The following is an 18,108-nucleotide window of genomic DNA, read 5'->3' on the forward strand; positions in this document are numbered from 1 at the left end:
TATGGGGTGTCCTAAAAGTTATATTACAGCGTTCAAGTTCACAGAGTCCACTATTAAGTCTAATTCTACAATGTGCTTTTTGTTTCCTGTTTCTTGCTGTTTGTCTCTTTCTTTTTTGATCAAAAAAGGCAAGAGACAGAGACAAACAGCAAAAAACAGGAAACAAAAAGCACATTGTAGAATTAATGAATAAATGTTTTGTAACGTTTTTACGAAATTTGAAATAAAAAATATATCAAGTCTTATAAAAATATTATAGAGAGTAGATGCTTGAATAAACCAATTAGGATACAAATATTGTTATTTATATTGGTATTTGAATAAATGTATAAAGCAATTAATAAAAGCATAGAAAGTGAGATACTCAATTTGCTTCGTAAATATATAAATGAATCCTGTTTGTATTAGAATAATTAGAATATCCTAGCCCAAGATATTCTAAATGACATACAAACAAGATTCATTCATTCATTTTATCCTTGTTTAACATTCGGTGAACAAGGATAAAATGATATTCGCAGATACTCGAAGTGTGTTTTCAAACGTAATTGCTGGAGAAAAATTTTCTCAGAATTTTTATATGAATTGGAACATTTTTTAGAAATACTGAAAAAGTTTCTTTTTTTTAAAATTTTTCATATGTCATTTCATTAGAAAGAGAAATCTTAGAATATTTCGGAATTCACATAAATGAATGTTTTAGAATTCTAGAATAATCTAAATTCTAGAATACAGATTTTTTCGACATCTCTGTGAAGTGCTCCAATTTCTACCAAAAATCAGAGAAATTTTCTAAAGTTATAAAATTAATCAAAAATATAAAAAATTCAGATAGTTTCATTATTACGTCTGAATATCTGTAAAATTTGAGCACAATTCTGATTATTTTGCTACATAAGACTATTATAAACCAAATTATTTATCTTTTGTAGTTGATTTAAAGATACATTTACCAGCTAATATCATCAAAATTTTTTGGATAGCTGATATTAGTTTGACTGATTAGTTTGATTAATACTTTAAACTGATATTGTATAGCCAAAATATCCTATAAACAGTTTTGGATGTGAAATGAGGAATTGACTGGATTTTCAAAGAATTTTAGATTGGATTTTTTTCTCAATTTTGAATGACAATTTTATTCTAAGAATATAATACATAAACTAAGAATATGTATAACAATACAAATATAAACAAGTTAAATTTACTCGGCATAAATCTGTTCAAAGCCGAACGTTCGATTGAGATAATAAGTCTAACTTATTTATGTTCGTATTGTTTCTATCTAAGGAATTACACATTTTACGTACTTCCTCTTCATTGTTTCGAATTTTTTTTTTTATTCAAACATGTGCGATAATATAAACCGAAATCAAATCTGCGTTAAGATATACATAACATTGACACTTGCAGCCGGCACACCGACTCGAAAAGAACTGCTGTGTCTCCTTATATAGTTTCGTAACATCTATAAATATCAATGGAAATTATAATTCTTATTCCAAGATTATACAATACGTCATATAGTACATTATCGCGTTGTGGTGAAAGATGAGTGTGAGCAGCTATATCTGACTTAGGATCCCGCATGTACAATACACAATACGATGAATTTATTGAGGTGTAATCGCGAGCTATAGTTAGTCCGTATTATAATCGTATATTTCGCGCTTTACAGCTCATCGCTACGTCTCGACGCATATTGACGATTATTATATCTAAGCCTGCATCAAAGCTATTACGATAAGTAACAAGTTTATATATATTATATATAAAATTATAATTCTAATATTTGATATTATCAGAAAATATCATGTACGTCGCCACTAAAAACAAGAAATACTTTTATCGCATTTAATTTAATTGTATGGCTAAACCAAACTCCAAAATTACACTCCTTTTCAATAATAATTCCCCAAGAAATTTTCGCCTTGAATTTTATTTCGACGACGTACGATTGTCTGTTGACATTGCGCTCAGTTTAAACGGAAAAAAAAATGTTATCGAAGATAAGGGGAAATTGTCTTTCCACCTTTACTCACTCATAACAAAAATTAAATTATATGTTCTACGTAAATTACATATTTTGTATATGTTCATACTTTATATTATAAAAGAATAAGCGAGTACTTATACACTACTAATTTGGCTTACGATTAACACATAATTCAAGACTATATACGAAAAAAAAAGAAAAGAAAATAAAATCTATTCATATTGCATCAATGTGATTTAGAAGTGCATCTTTTCCATCGATCACTTTGATTCTTTTGAACGTTTAGCGTTAGAAACGCATTGCCCGATCTCAAAAACTATTATAATTGCTGCCGCCCAACTGCGAGTTGAAAGTTCTGTTGTTTGGAGAGTATCCTTGCCTGAAGTTGTTACTTAAGCCTGTATACAAAGAAATCTATATGTACGTATACATAAACATGGTAAATAATATGCAATATTATGTCAATGTGATATAATAAATGCGAGAAGAACATTTGTTTGTGATTTAAGTTAAAAATTATAACTGTTTTCAAATTATGTAATATAGTGAAAAATAGATCCAAAATTCAATTTATAATAATTGTAAGAGATTATTAAATATATTTTCAAAATATCTTAAGTACAATTATTTTATTTTATCTTGTTGTGTTTTCAGATATTTTGGTATGATCCAACAATTTTACCTCTATAGAAATTGTCAATGTGACTAAACTCGTAAGAAATTATTTTATATATTTTTTAAATATTTTAGAGAATAACAATAATTTAGAGTTTTAATTTAAACAGTTTTTATCTTCGGTAGCGTGTTTTTGGAAATTTTTCATATGATCCAGCATTACCTCCACAGAAATTTCCAATGCCACTTAGTGACATATTACTTGATCCGCCGGATGAGTTCATAAATAGCTCAATGTATCTGTGCGACATGTGGCTTTTATCCTATAATAAAACGCGAAGAAGTTAAAATTACATTATCTTATGCAAGTGTATAAATTATTGGAAATCTAAGTCAATTTTTAGAAATCATTTTTAATTTCTATACAAATTTCTACAAGATTTCTACACGTGAAAAAAAAGTGTGTGTGTATATATATATATATATATAATCATACATAATCGTATATTATAATCGTATATAAGTTCTGTTTAAACGGTTTCTGGAGTTGACTTCGATTGAAGAAATAAAAAATGTATACACAAACCTTGCACATTGCTTTCAAAGCTTCTTCATGAGTCGCGAATTCTACATCAGCTTCTCCCGATGGACGACCGCCATTCTCAAGAATAATGCGAACATTTACCGGCTCGATTGGTCTGAAGAACTGCAAAATAAGACCCAAAATGTTATATTATTAAATATTAGGAAAGAGTTTTTGAAAAATGGAGTCTCATCGTTATTATCGGTTATGAAAATTACATCAGCTATGTCTTGTTCTGTCGCTTTGAACGGCAATCCTCGCATATGGATACTATACACGCCGGAATTACCGCCCCAGGAGTCATTGTTTCCTCTGTAATTGCCACCCTTCATGTCCATGCTGCCACGCATTCCCATATTGCCGCCACGAGATCCGTAATTGTTTCCACTTCCCCATGGACCGTTATCAAAATCTAAAGTAGATTACACAGTTTACGATAAAGCTGAAAATAGACTACAAGCTCTAAGGAAGTAAAGTATAAGACATGTAAATACATACGTAATGAATTAGTACGTGAATTGTATATTAAGTCTCTATTACGGTATTGTCCTGCACGATTGTCTTCGTACTTCGATAGATGAAAGGAATCACCTCTATTTCTGGATCCTCTGCCATTGTTGCTAAAACGATTCATTCCACCGAAGCGGTCACCACGAGTGTACGGCGCGGGCCTCTGATTGAAGCCGCCCATGGGACCACCGCGCATTTTCGGCCCGATACTAGCGCGTACCTCGGATAAGCTGCTTCGGAAGATCTCGATATATCTGTTAACGATTGAAGATATACGCGTTGAAGAGATACATAGAGCGACACGTTAGCAAATAAATAGTCGTCATTATTATTATTATTATTATTACTCTCACCATACAAATGCCACCAAATTGAAAATTCGACAAAACTTAACGATACGGATTTAATTGAGATATCACAAATGGTGAGAGACAAGAAAAACAAAAACAGTGATACACGTTAACTCTATCGAAACAGAAAAGGTGTAAAGAGGAGCCATTCCTGCACAGCAGTAGTGAGAGATTAATTATTTACTGTCTGACGTTTACAATAAAAAGAAAAAAAAAAGGAGGAAACTTATGTGGCAGTTTGGCATTGAAGTTGAGTTTACAAGTGTGACAGTACAATTATATTCATACTAAACCTCCGCAATTTTTTATTAAACCTGCGAAGAGACCCTCCCACGATGAAATTCCTTCCCGACGTATCTACGTCACACGTACCCCACAAGCCCATGCGACGCCGACGATCTTCGGGTAAGCTACGCTCACAATTACACCCTTCTGCAGATGAATATTTCGATTGACGTAGATTATCAATTTATTTAGCGTACGTTGACATAAAAAAAATTTCCTTGTGTAATAATAAAGCAGTTTGAAGTTTACTAAACAATTTTTTTTATTTTAAAATTTACAAGACGATTTGATCTTGAGTTTACAAAACAGTTTAATCTTGAAGTTTAACGTTCATCTGCAAAAAATGCAATTATGGGCGTCGCCTAGATGTTGTCGTATTGGATGGTTACTATCTCTCCACATCTCTCTCTCTCTCTCTCTCTCTCTTTCTCTCTGTAGCACCCACCGAGCTTTGGCGTGCCCTACCCACCTCCCATGGGATTTGGTGATGATGGTAAGGGGCTATCTCCCGCCCCCCAACACCCACCCACAAATATAAGTAGTTGGGTCCACAGTACTTTCGCTTACGTACGACTATTCGGTTGTAATTGTGTTTTGAGAGAGGCAGTTTCTTTATGTCAAATAAGAAAAATTTTCTAGAGGTGATCCTCTTTCGACACAAAAAGAAATTCATTTGTTTATAACTTTAAAAGACTGTTAAATTATTTATCTCGACACGGCAAGATGCGGGATTTTCTCAAACTAGCTTATGTTAAAAATTTTCAAAACATGCGAATACACATGTACTGAATAAAGCTTAATAATAATACAAATACAATAGTTCCTCCATTTCCACGCTCTCGCGTGGAAAATCCTCCTCAGGGAAAGATAAAGAAGCTGCATCCATATCGTAGAATTCGTTCCCACTATTTACTAAACGAAATGTATATACCTACATGTACTACGATCATTAATATAAATGATATGGAAAAGTCATAAGTATACCCAAACCCAGCTATACCGTCTCAGTGCCCCACCTGTGTCCTATCTTTTCCTTGTGTTTCTGCAGAGCGCGCTCCGCAACATCTTTGTTAACAAATTGAACGTAAGCCTCCCCAGTACTGCGGCCCGTGTAGTCTGTCGGTAGTGATATCCCGTTCGGAAGAATCTCCAACCCTGACCCACACATAATCAAACATCGATATTGTAGCTTATAGGCACCCATTAGAAAAAAGAAGTTATGGTCAAGTTTATTAAAACCCTTATAAAAGAAGCAAAACTATTAAGGACTCTAAAATTGCGCACATACGTGCGCATTCTTTTTCTTTCTTCTTTCTCTTCGTGATTCTCCTTATACAGATATAAGACATTAAATTGCCACGTCCGAAAACCAAAGTTAAGAATTAAGCTCGATCACAAAGTTGCGCAATGAAAATATTTTCGTTACATTCGTACAAATTATAGAAGTCATAAATCTGCGACACATTCGTATAGCACAACTCAGATCTTAGCGAAATCTTAAATCTTAACCAAGGCTAATCGTCGATATCAGGACACAGAGACATCGTTCTTCAGATGGAACTTAATTTCATCTAATTTAATTTTGATAAGTGTGCGTTTGAGCCATTATCTTATTACTTTTAGTAGCTAATTTTAGAATAAGCATCTAATTGTTAGAAAGCAATTATTATAGCTTGCTTGTTACAAAACTCATTGATGCAAGATAGTAATTTTAGTAATTTATGTTACAGCCATCGAAAGTATTCTGTCGCTGCGTTCCTGAGACAAATTGTTGAATTTCATTTAATCATTTTTATCTTATGAAAAAGGAAGTATAAAAATATAAAAAAGCTACATATTTGAAAAAGATGAATAGATGTCTGTTTTCCAAGGATTAAATAAAATCTCAATGACATTTAATATATATATATATCAATTAAAAAGCATTGATACTGAATACTTTGATTGTTACATGCTAAGTACCTGAGAAGAATTGTGCAATTTCCTCTTTCGAACAACCAAACGGCAGGCCGCGCAATCTCACGCAACCATCATCCATCGCGTTCTCCAAATTAAGACCGCTCCTCTTCACGACCCATTCCATTTCGCCGCGTTTTGCTTTAAAAACTGAAACAGCAACATTGTACATTTAGGCCCAGTGAGAAAATAAAGGTAAAACTAATCATATTAAAGACTCTTACAATAATTGAAAACTGCTTTTTTTGTTAAACACAACCATTACATGTTAAAAGAACTCATATAGTAAATTAACCTTCAATATAACGGTGGCCCATGTGATCTCTGTCTCTTTTGCAAGCCTTCTCAATATCTTCTGGAGTATCCATTTCTACGTAGGCTTCGCCGCTAGGGCGTCCTTCACGGGATGTAGTCATGTGAACTCCGTTCTTGCCATTTGAGATCGAACAGTCACCAAAGAATTTCATAATCTCATCCACAGTGGTAGACCATGGCAGTCCACGTACCTTAACGACATATCCTTCCTCCTCATGATCTCCACTACCGCTCGACATGATTCTAGTCTAATGCAATCTCTCCTTATAAATAATATCTGCAAATACAAAGATGAAATATTTTACAATCAATTTAGCACAACAAAGTGAATGTAACAACATAATATAGTAGAGAACACCTTAGAATCGGTTTAAGTTGGATATTTCAAATAATATAATATTCTTGATTCATGAATTGAAAGTGAATGTAATTGTACAGAAAAATCTTACTTTATTGTGCTATATATTTAGTAAAATATGTAATACATATTTTAAATACATAGGATACATTCAGTATTACAGACAGTTTACTGAATGCTCAGTGAGTAAGAAAAGAAAAAATTTGTTTATTGTAATATTCATAATCTAGAGTACCTTAGATAATATTTAATATTATATTTCTTACTTAATAATTACTGGTTTATTAATTTTTAAGACCGTGAGCACCCGTTAACCAATATGAATGACATAAAATTGCACTCATATTGCTACCTTAGAAAAATAATAAATAGTAATAAGTAAAAAATATAGTATTAAAGATTATCTATAATAGATAATTTATTTTACATTATGAATATTATAATAAACATATTAATTCCTTTTTTATTCATTGAATGCTCAGTGTCCAGTCTGTAATACTAAATGCACTCAAATTTTTCCAAATTTATTAATTCAAAGTAGCATTTTATTTTATACACTGAGATCAGTATATGGATGCGTTCCGAGTTGTGCATGAAGCGCATAATGCATCATTTGTCCTTGTTGTTCCTCAAATAATAAAGAAGGATAAAACGTTACATCATGAGCTTCATGCGTAATTCGGAACACACCCTATGACGTCTTTAATATGCTATTTGATTTGAGTATACTTTATACCAAACTTGAGTATAAAGACTTAATTACATTACTTGAATACCAGCAATTTCACAATTCTTCCAAATTAGATCCACATTACATGTCAAAACATATAATGCACTTTTTACATTTAAAACAATTTGGAAATTGTTTTTGCAAGAAACATACACCAATCACAATACAATAAAAAAAGGAGGAAAGAAAAACAAAAACCAGGATATATCAACAATTTCCGTCAACTGTTTTCACAGGCTGAGTATTGACAGATAAATCGAAAAGAACAAGATTAAAAGAGAAAATAGAAGCGAATAATTTCCGATCGCAAAATAATCGTTCGCTTGACTACAGCGTTCACTTTTAATCAACTCACAAGCGGAAATACACGCGAAAGTCATGAAAAATTTAACTGACATCAAACGTTGGGTGTTGTAACGGCGACATATACTTAGGCCAGAATCAGACTACGTATTGAAGAATGAGATTGAAAGATTGATGTTTGATTAATCAGAACAAAGGAGCCAAAATTTTTTGTCCTCATTGGTGAAATTTCCATCTTTAATCTTTAATTTCAATCTTCAATGCATAGTCTGATTCCGGCCTTAGATCCGTTTTTTATTCCTGCAGTAAATTGTTGTCAAATATCAAATATATACCAATTTTATTTTAAAGTTCCAAACATAAGTACTAGTTCAGTTATAAAAAAAACAGATCTAATAGACGCGCAGATATTTGATGAAATATCTCGCGGGGGAATGCCATTACGACTGTTGGGAGAAGCAATGGCATTCGACAAGATTCACGACACCGACTCGCCCAACTTACCGCCGCCTGGGGCGTTGAAATACTGCTCCTCCCGTTCTTGAGCACAAAGGTAGATAACTAATTGGAGAAATGTGCTCAAATTTACACAATATTATTTGAAATCGTTCGGTGAATACTACATACAAACGATCGACACAATCGAAGTAAAAGTCAATAGAAGTACCTGTAAGTACCGAAACCGAAGATCCGTGAACAAAATGGTGGACGATGACGACGCGTTCAGCAAAACGATCGATGCAAGCCGTGTCTCTAGAATGCGTTCCAAAACTCGACTTCGTCAACTCTCGAGTATTTTTTATCCTTGTTTAACGTTCAGTGAAAAACAAGGATAGAATGAATTTGGTTTGACAAAATTGAGTTTTGGAACGCAGACCAGAAACACAACCGCTCAGGGTCACTTTATGAAACGCCGATTAGGTTAATCGGCCAATCGGATTTATCATTTTGTTTAACGGCAGATACGATTGGCTAATTCCAATGGACTAATCGGCGTTTCGTAAAGTGGCATTTACCGTATCGGAATACACGGTATTCCAAAAGATCCCTATTATATCCTACTTGATGTATTTGCAATGGCTGCGTTCAATGGACATATGCTGGATTCACCGGGGTGATCCCGATTGATCACGGCTCGATTGGACACCACCAATCACATCGACCGGTGCTTAGGAGCTTTGTAGTCTCAAGCGCTGTGAGTGGCTCGTGTCCAATTGAGCCGTGTCCAACTGGGTGCCTCCCCGCTCTGCAATCAATCAGAAAGCAGGATTCCGATGATACGAAGCAAAATCCATCGGAATCCTGTTTTCTGATTGGTTGCGGAGCGTCGCACGACGCAAATCGGATGCAGGGTGAATCCAGTATAACCGAGGTTCAACTTGTTTCTCATCTTTTTCCAATTCTAAAATTGGAAAGAGTCAATTGCTGGATTCACCCTGCATCCAATTTGCGTCGTGCGACGCTCTGCAACCAATCAGAAAACAGGATTCCGATGGATTTTGCTTCGTATCATTGGAATTCTGTTTTCTGATTGGTTGAAGAGTGTCGTACGACGCAAATCGGGAGCAGGATGAATCCAGCATTAAGAGTTAACCGTGAGTTGTGAAACTGGACCTGAATGAGCGCTCGCTGCTATTGATGTATTTTTCCAGATCTAAAATACTGATTGGATGATCTAAAAGAATACACCAATGGCTGCATTCAGCGGACTCAACCGTTGAGTGAGCGCTCGCTGCTGTTGGCTACGTTCAGCGGGCTCAACAGTTGAGTGAGCGCTCGCCGTTATTGGTGTATTCTTTTAGATCATCTAATCAGCATTTTAAATCTAAAAGAATACATCAATAGCAGCGAGCGCTCACTTAACTGTTGAATCCTCAGAACGCAGCCATTGGTCGCGTTCAGCAGATTCAACTATTTTGGAGCAGATCCGTGAGCACTCGCTGTTTCTAACTACTGTTGGATTAACAACAATCAATCAGGCTTCAGTAAACAGAGAAAGAACGATCTTATTATTCCTGCCTCTCACTCTAATCGTCTTTCTACCCCCACCATTGCCATCAGCGGTCCATTCTAGATGTCGATGGGATCACCCCTTGAGTCTGCTGAACGCGACCATTGAATGCATCCACTGTAGCCAACATTACGAGTCCCACCGCACCGCCGTGATTTTTGCCAGATCGATCGTGCAACGTCCCGCAGTTTAAAAAAGAGAGAAAGGAACCAAGGAAGGGAGAAGAGAATAGCACGAGAGAAACCGGACAATTTAGTGGACTGACGACGACGCAGCGAGTGGCTTGGGTTGTGTGGACGGCAATTCGTCTTCCCAGTATAGCAGCGTTTACAGGACAAGGAGAGCGAGTAGCATTGTGAGGAGGCGATTGCACGCGCGACTCGCGAGTGTGACGGCCGGCTGGCTGGCACGTTCTCGTCGTCGTTGTCGTCATCGTCATAGTCATCGTGATAATCGCACAGTCCGTTGTCGTCCAGTCGTCTCGTTACGCGTCTAGTTGAGCAAGGACGCACACAACGGACCTGAGTGGACCACGCGACCGAGCGGAACGGGCGAGAGCGGACCCAACGAGCGAAGCGACTCGGCCACGGCTACGACGAGCCCGTCACGATGAGTTTTTTATTGTGAGTCTCCTCTTCTTCGCCTCCGCGACTTTCTCCTCTCCGACCGTCGCCGTCGAGTCGAGTCGAGTCGAGTCGAATTAAATCGCCGCCCTCCGATCGATACGTCCTTGTACTTCTTACAAGGACGAGACAGAACGAAGCCACAGGAGTAATCCTAATCTTGTTCATCTCCTTTTGTGACAGCTGATGATTTATTTTTATTTTTCTTTAGGAAAGATTCTGCTAATCTTTGTTTGTATTCTATTCCAGGATGTTCTCTATTCTCTCTTTTTTTCTTTCATATATAATCTTAACAGTCAAATTTATTGTTCTCCACGACGAATTTGACGAGGATGAGATCAATTTTGATGCCGTCTACCGGTGGATCGATCGAGAGTAAAAATAGCGCGTCTGTCGTACGGGAGTCTCTTCCCTTGGCGCGTCTTCCCGCGGGATCCACAATGTTCCTCGAACGTCAGGATTATCGCTCGACGCGGCACGTAATCTATGAATCATCCGTCTCGGTGGCCGCGCCTTATGCTCCTCGTCATCGAGAGTGCCACGATGTCGACGTTCTTGGAGTCACTTTGACATTCGTGATAAATAACGCAGTCACTTTCTGCATGCGTGCGATCATGATCAGCTGAGCGTTGCGATCGAGCAGGGTTCCTTTTTTTTCGAGCTGTGACTTTACATTTTTTGCGTTTGTAAAGAAAAATATATTTAGATTTTTTTATATCTAGAAAAAAGCTAGACTGGAGAAAGTGATAGACACTATAGACCATAGAGATATAGATAAAGCGGGAAAGAAAAAGAGAGAGAAGGGGAGAGCGAGGGAGATAACGTTTGCACTTTTCTACCTGCCTCTTGTTGTTCACTGTATAAGTGTAAGCGGGTTTTTGGAGAAAGAGAAAAGAGAAAAAGATTTACCGAATGTAGGAAAATATTATATCTAATAAGAGGTTTAATGAAAAATTATTTTTGTACATATTTTTACATCATTCTTTTATTCCAAAAGTGACACAACTAAAAGAATGATTTTTTTTACCATAAATGAATTAGGTGAAAATTACTACGTCGAAAATATTTTAACTTCATGTCTGTCCATCAAATAGCACTTGTATCATTCTTAAAATTTTCGAAGAAATAATATTAGATTGATGCAAGTTAAATTTCGGTTTTCCGTATTATTAAATGGTGGTTTCCCTTTTTCAATATATTCTACTATATTTTCAAAAAGTTAACGATGCGATTATACTATTTGATGGAGCAAAGTTTCAGCTTTAAAAATCTATATGTTTTTTTATTGTGATATGATTTTTAATGGAGTTATGAGCAACCAAAATCAAAATGGTCCTTTTACTTAATCTGCGAGTAACTCAAAAAATTGTAGGAACATTATTAAAAAACGATTTTGTTGGGAAAATTTCAATTTTTACGATAGACAGTAAAAAAATTTCTTAATTTTGGGGGGTACATGACAGATCTACAAAATGAGAAGAAAGTTTTTAATTTTTTTTCAGCTGATAGTTTTCTATATGTAAAAATTACCAAATTCACATAAACTCAAAAAATATAATATGTATTTGAAAGTAAAGTTTTCAAACTTTAAAATTCTTTTTTACATTTAAATTTTGTTCATTTTTTAATAAAGTTATAGCTGCTCTTAATAATAATACAAGAAAACGTCATTTTATTTACATCAACCTAATACCTTCTATCAGAGTAATACACTTTGAATTGTGTCATTTTTATAAATAAAAAGGAATCTTCTGCAGAGAACATTTAGAGTTAATACAGTTTGAAAAAGAAATTGTTCTATTTTGAATTATTATTTTATGAAAATAAACCGAATAAATTGTTAATGATATTTCGAGGTATATCACTTTTGGTAAATTATTTCGGATTTGTTATAATTTTGTTAGATATCAAAATTATCACAATTCAAAAAAGATAATTTTTTTAAAGTTATAAAACAAAAATGACAAAAATGAAGATTATACTTATTATAGAAAAGAGATTTCTGGATCCAATGTTATTATTCTTCGATTTATATTAGTAAAATTGAATCAATGTAGGAACGATCATATTTATTATTGAGAGTAAAATGTATATTTTATTCTTAAATAAAGAATTCTTAAAACTAGAATGAAATTATTTAGCACATCAGTTTCGCCTCAAATACTGTGGCATTGTGCGTTATAACATCGGGTAAAGATTTATTCTAAACGTAAGAATATATAATACATTTATGTGTTACTCTTATCTCAAGACAAAAAGGCTCCTTTCCTTTTAGGAGATAGTCGACACAAATATTTTATCTTTGTTATTCATTGAATGCCAAGAAGAATAGAATGATATTTATGTCGACTGTATTTCTTAAAAGGAAAACAACTTAAGTCAATCTTATTTAATTCGAGGGAGAAGTTATCGGTCTAATTTTAATATTGTTTAATTTTTATATTACACAAAATTGCGATAAGGTTAAGTACGTTAAGAAGTACGTACAAGAAGGAAGATATCATATAAAAATACTAGATTTATTATTACGGATAAATTAATGGCAATCTCTCAGAGTTAACTACCGACTTGTTATTGATAAGATCTAAAACTAGCAGACTAAAAAACTGAACAAAAAAGGAAAAATATTTTTTATCTTTTTATCAAAAGAGGTGTTATATTTTTTGCCGATATTATTTGATTAGTCAATAATTTTCTGTTAAGTTGAAAAATAGTTTTTCCTCTTTTTAAAAAAATTTTATTTTTTTAGTTATCACTTTTGAAGTAAAGAAAAGATATATATCTTCATTTGAATATTTGAGCTTCTAAATATTTCAATGTAGTAGGAGTATAAAAGAGTGCAGCTGAATGGAGAATTTATTTTTATTATTATTAAAGAAATGCAATCTTTGATAAATCAGAAAGTAAAATTATTGAAAAAAATTATAATAAATTAAAATAATATAACGGACTCTTAGAATCACATATTATATACATTCATCTAGATTTTAATTAAACGCCTTAATGTTTATCAATTTTTTATCTTATCAATAATACAAGTGTTATTAATAACCATTGGCAGTCAGCTGATCGACATTGATTTATCTATAATGATAAATAGCTTATTTATATGACATCTTTCTTCTTGCTTCATATTTTAGATTTTTAAATGAAGATATGCAATTATAATTGTATAGTAAAATCGAGTTAAAATATTAAAATAATAACTTTGAATTTCTTAATAAGAAACAGAAATAATAGATAATGATCTTTCTGTCCTTTTCTCTTTCAAGTGGGAGTAGGTCTTCCAAGACTTTTAAACCAAAGAAAAACATCCCGGAGGGTACTCATCAATATGATCTGATGAAACATGCCGCTGCTACTTTAGGCTCCGGTAATCTACGATTGGCCGTAATGCTTCCTGAAGGAGAGGATTTGAACGAATGGGTCGCTGTTAATAGTAAGTCGAAACATTATTTTTTTATTTCTATTATTTTCTTTATATCAATCAGATCTAAACGTCTGTCTCTTTCTTTCAGCTGTTGACTTTTTCAATCAAATCAACATGTTGTACGGCACCATCACAGAATTCTGTACGGAGGAGAGTTGTCCCATCATGTCGGCCGGACCAAAGTACGAATATCACTGGGCCGATGGTCACACGGTGAAAAAGCCTATCAAATGCTCAGCACCCAAATACATAGATTACTTAATGACCTGGGTTCAGGATCAATTGGACGACGAGACTCTATTTCCATCCAAAATCGGTGATTATATAATTTTCTTCACGTGCTTTCTCTTTTGTCGATCATTCTGAACAGAAAACTAATTCTCGATTATTTTTATTGCAGGAGTTCCTTTTCCCAAGAATTTCTTGTCTATTGCAAAAACTATTTTGAAGCGGTTATTCAGAGTATATGCTCACATCTATCATCAGCATTTTAGTGAAGTTGTGCAGCTCGGTGAAGAGGCGCATTTAAATACGTCGTTCAAACATTTCATATTCTTTGTTCAGGTATACAATCATATCTCGAAAAAAGTTAATTAAATTAAAAGACTAAATTGATAACAAAAGCAATGATAAAATTTCACGATATAGTAACACATGTATACTAGAGTGATTCAAGTATGAATGAGACAAATCAACGTTGATAGACGGTTTTTTACACTGAGTGATGATAGATGGAGATGTCTGCTCACGCATTGTATTGTGACCTCATGACAACTGTTTCTGTCATTATTGCAATGTTCGGATAAATAGTACCAAGTGCACTGTGCCTTCAATAATGTCTCTTCTCTGAACTGTGCATGCAAAATTTTAACATTTTGATTTGCAAGAAGCTTGATCAACGTATGAACTTGAATAACCCATTGTGGAATGACTTGGTACCATTTGTTCGGACATTGATAACGACTACAAAAACAATTGCTACGAGACTACAACTATATAGAGCATGATCAGACACATCCATTACTCGATGTAAATACGTTTACCAACATCGATTTGTGTCAAAACAAAAAAAGTTTTATTCGTATCTAAATCTTCCTCATGTATATACATACGTATGTGTATATACATGAGGAAGATTTAAATACGAATAAAACTTTTTTTGTATATAGTTATATTTATATATATATATATATATATATAAAACACACACATATATATATAACACATATGTATAGTTATAACCTAATTATTTGATTTTATTCCTGATATTTAATACATAATATCGCATTGTAGGAATTTAATTTGATCGAGAGAAGAGAATTGGCACCTTTGCAGGAGCTAATAGAGAAACTGACGGCGAAAGACGCGCGATGAGTCCGTCTACTGTCTACGAGCCACTCGTCCTCTCGAAACTTTTCCAAAGAATCTCTCAACCATGTTATCTTCGCTAACCCGCACATATAATTACATTATTTAAACTGATCTATTAATATAACTTCACGATCTGCCTCTGTTTCGAAGAATTGGCGGCAAAAACATGTCGCCGTTCCGGAAACAAGCGACTGATAACGCGAGAAAATGCCTACAGTGTTCGCTCTGAAACCTCATTCTTCTCTGACGGCGCATAGATATATTCTGTATACTCACTATGTGCACACAAATAAAAAGAGAGAGAAAAAACTTATCGAGTGGATAAGGATAACGAGACGGAAGTTATGAGACGGCGCGTTCGACTTTGTGACTCAATTTTCTCCAAACGTTCTCCAAGCACGTTTCAATTGTAATTTATCAATTGCATTGCTGACACACGAAGGAGAGATGATTGATATTTAAGTACAAAGTGCACATTTCGAGGAAAAAACGAATTCGAAAATTCTAGATACACGCGTCTCTGTTTCGCAAACAAACATTTAATCGTAATGCTCGTGGGTATTCTGCAATTTTGTTGTTATTATCTGCTGCTCTACTGTCGGATGTAAAAATACTGTCGCTATTATATAACTGTAGAAATTACCGATGCTTCGTATGGCTATGTACAAATGCGATGGCATATCGTAAATTTCGTATGGTTACTTTTACGTTTAGTATAATTTTGTAAACAATTATTTCCTATTATTTCTCGGATTAGTATCTCGTATTTCTTATCGAGAATTTAGACATTGTTGGTATAATAACACTCATATATATATATATATGTGTGTGTGTGTGTGTGTGTGTGTGTGCGCGCGCGCGCGCGCGTGTGTGTGTGTATAGTGCCGTTAAAAAGCAAAGAAAAGTTAACGCGCAATGCTATCGCATTATTATGTAACGACTACTTTAAGATATCGTCCTGTTAAGCGCTTATAGACTTATTTATACGACTAGGGTTTTTGTACGCGTTTTATCCCTGTAGAAAGTGATATTTCCTGCTTCAGACGCTTTTCAGATACTGGTAGTTAAACCATCTACGTCGTCTTACTGCAATTTCTCGTATAATTCTCTCCAGTTATTAATTTTCGATTTCTAGGAATTAACGTTATGAACGACAAAAAACTATCACACATGTCTTTGTTCTATGAACGTCGTGATTGATGTGACGTAATATTTCACTGACATTTATCTTCGTCTGTCTTTGCCTAATTAAATTTATGCTGCATTAATGAATGGCAGATTTCTAGCAGTACTTTAACCATTCACAAAGTTCGAATCCGCAATGTCCGACTTCGAATATTTTGTTTTTAGTCGATACTTAATAGTGATTATATCGGATTAAAAGTACATCGCGAGTTGTAAGTGTCGAGTATCCTTAACAATTGATCAACGTCGCCGACAGTTATCGTCATTTATGTATGATGGTCCGATTATGTATGATCGTCGATAGCCCGAATGTATCAAGTAATTCGTCGTTTCTTTCGACATGTTACGCATGCGATAATAATGAAATCTTTAGAAAATTCCAAAGTGCTGAGAAAAACAGTTTTAAAAAGGGAAACATATTTTTTTCATTGCAGTAGACGTTAAGAGTTCAATCGCGTGAACCTCGTATATATGTATACGTATATACATATTGCATATATATATATATATATATATATATATAGACGTATTTTATTATAACGACATAAGATAGTGATTAACGGCAGCGAAATAAGGTGATAACGCCGTGGAACGAAGACGGCGCGTATATACGATGAATGTAGACATAAATGATGATAGTAATAGTAATATTGTATTCGGTACTTAAGAAAAGATAGAAGAAGTAAGACGCAGTGAGAGTGAGAGCAAAAAAAAATCGCATTTGTCTGCGTTCTTCAGAGATGGTTACAAATAGCGTCTGTTCGTGATTGCGATGGACGATAGTCGCCTATTAGAGAACTATTTCATTTGTTCTCGACGACTCGACCGACTACAAACGGCTATTTTTGGTCTTATACGCGTTTATACGAGTATTAGTGATTTTCTCGACGCCAACCTGCAACTGCTATTCATTCGTGATGTTTAGACGCTTACCTTAGCGACGTTCCCGATCGGAGAACACGCGTCCTCTCTCCCTTTCCTCTTGAGCGACTTTCCGCGGCACGAGTGCCTCAAACGCAACACTGTCCGACACGGTCATGCGAAAAAAAAACTGATATTCTGCGAACATGTTTGAAGTTATTTTAAAATGTTATGCGCACGAAAGATTAACAAAAGATTAAAACTTTGCGCCGAAAGAACTGTACTGACGAGGATAAGTTCTCCTCGAGTATTGGCAAGTTCTGTAACTTTTATAGATCTCTATTAGATATAAAGAAAGTAAATTTTCGAGACAATTTTCAAATTCTTAGCTGAACATCTCGAGGGAGAAAGACGCTTGTCTTTCAAGATGGGTCCTCATCTTCGGCTCTTTTAGCGTTAAAATTACTTATGCTAAGTAATCTATTGAGGGTGAACGAATGCAACGCGAGATTTCTAGAGGCTGATTCGGTGGTCCTGATAATCTGATCAGTTGAATTGTGAATACGAATGATAAATGATAATTCGATCGCGTCGGGTGGAGGGACCATATTTATACTAGAAGTCCT

At 34.5% G+C, this 18,108-nt stretch overlaps 2 protein-coding genes across 5 annotated transcripts; one reads left to right on the top strand and one right to left on the bottom strand.

Moving 5' to 3' along the window:
• Positions 1-1,928: 1,928 nt before the first annotated feature.
• glo (heterogeneous nuclear ribonucleoprotein glorund) lies at positions 1,929-8,706 on the bottom strand. Of its 3 annotated transcripts, none has more exons than XM_018502576.1 (9): positions 8,506-8,706; positions 6,591-6,887; positions 6,302-6,445; positions 5,356-5,494; positions 3,786-3,958; positions 3,413-3,606; positions 3,198-3,317; positions 2,835-2,934; positions 2,306-2,394 (listed from the first exon to the last, which is right to left on the bottom strand). In XM_018502576.1, the coding sequence occupies exons 2-9, from the start codon at positions 6,847-6,849 to the stop codon at positions 2,306-2,308; spliced, it is 1,218 nt and encodes a 405-aa protein (XP_018358078.1). In that variant the 5' UTR covers positions 6,850-6,887; positions 8,506-8,706. The 3 variants fall into 3 exon arrangements, with proteins under 3 accessions (XP_018358077.1, XP_018358078.1, XP_018358075.1); XM_018502573.1 differs by having other exon boundaries at positions 3,693-3,958; XM_018502575.1 differs by lacking the exon at positions 8,506-8,706 and having other exon boundaries at positions 1,929-2,394; positions 3,693-3,958; positions 6,591-6,849.
• A 1,484-nt stretch (positions 8,707-10,190) lies between these two features.
• mats (MOB kinase activator-like 1) lies at positions 10,191-17,662 on the top strand. 2 transcript variants are annotated; one of them, XM_018502560.1, is made up of 6 exons: positions 10,191-10,635; positions 13,908-14,074; positions 14,154-14,381; positions 14,466-14,629; positions 15,359-16,260; positions 16,319-17,662. In XM_018502560.1, exons 1-5 carry the CDS (start codon positions 10,622-10,624, stop codon positions 15,437-15,439), a joined length of 654 nt encoding a protein of 217 aa, XP_018358062.1. In that variant the 5' UTR covers positions 10,191-10,621; the 3' UTR covers positions 15,440-16,260; positions 16,319-17,662. The 2 variants fall into 2 exon arrangements, with proteins under 2 accessions (XP_018358062.1, XP_018358063.1); XM_018502561.1 differs by lacking the exon at positions 10,191-10,635 and adding an exon at positions 11,475-11,493.
• The last annotated feature ends 446 nt before the right edge of the window (positions 17,663-18,108 follow it).

The sequence above is a fragment of the Trachymyrmex cornetzi genome, unplaced genomic scaffold (assembly GCF_001594075.2).
Source record: "Trachymyrmex cornetzi isolate Tcor2-1 unplaced genomic scaffold, Tcor1.1 scaffold147, whole genome shotgun sequence".
In the NCBI taxonomy this organism is placed as follows: domain Eukaryota; kingdom Metazoa; phylum Arthropoda; class Insecta; order Hymenoptera; family Formicidae; genus Trachymyrmex; species Trachymyrmex cornetzi.

Coding starts and splice junctions, on each gene's coding strand:
- glo (XM_018502575.1), bottom strand. CDS start 6,849: ATGTCGAGCGGTAGTGGAGATCATGAGGAGGAAGGATATGTCGTTAAG. Junction 6,446..6,590: donor GGGCCACCGTTATATTGAAG/GTTAATTTACTA, acceptor TTGCTGTTTCAG/TTTTTAAAGCAAAACGCGGC. Junction 3,607..3,692: donor TTCACGTACTAATTCATTAC/GTATGTATTTAC, acceptor AATCTACTTTAG/ATTTTGATAACGGTCCATGG.
- mats (XM_018502560.1), top strand. Junction 14,075..14,153: donor CGAATGGGTCGCTGTTAATA/GTAAGTCGAAAC, acceptor TCTTTCTTTCAG/CTGTTGACTTTTTCAATCAA. Junction 14,630..15,358: donor ATTTCATATTCTTTGTTCAG/GTATACAATCAT, acceptor ATCGCATTGTAG/GAATTTAATTTGATCGAGAG.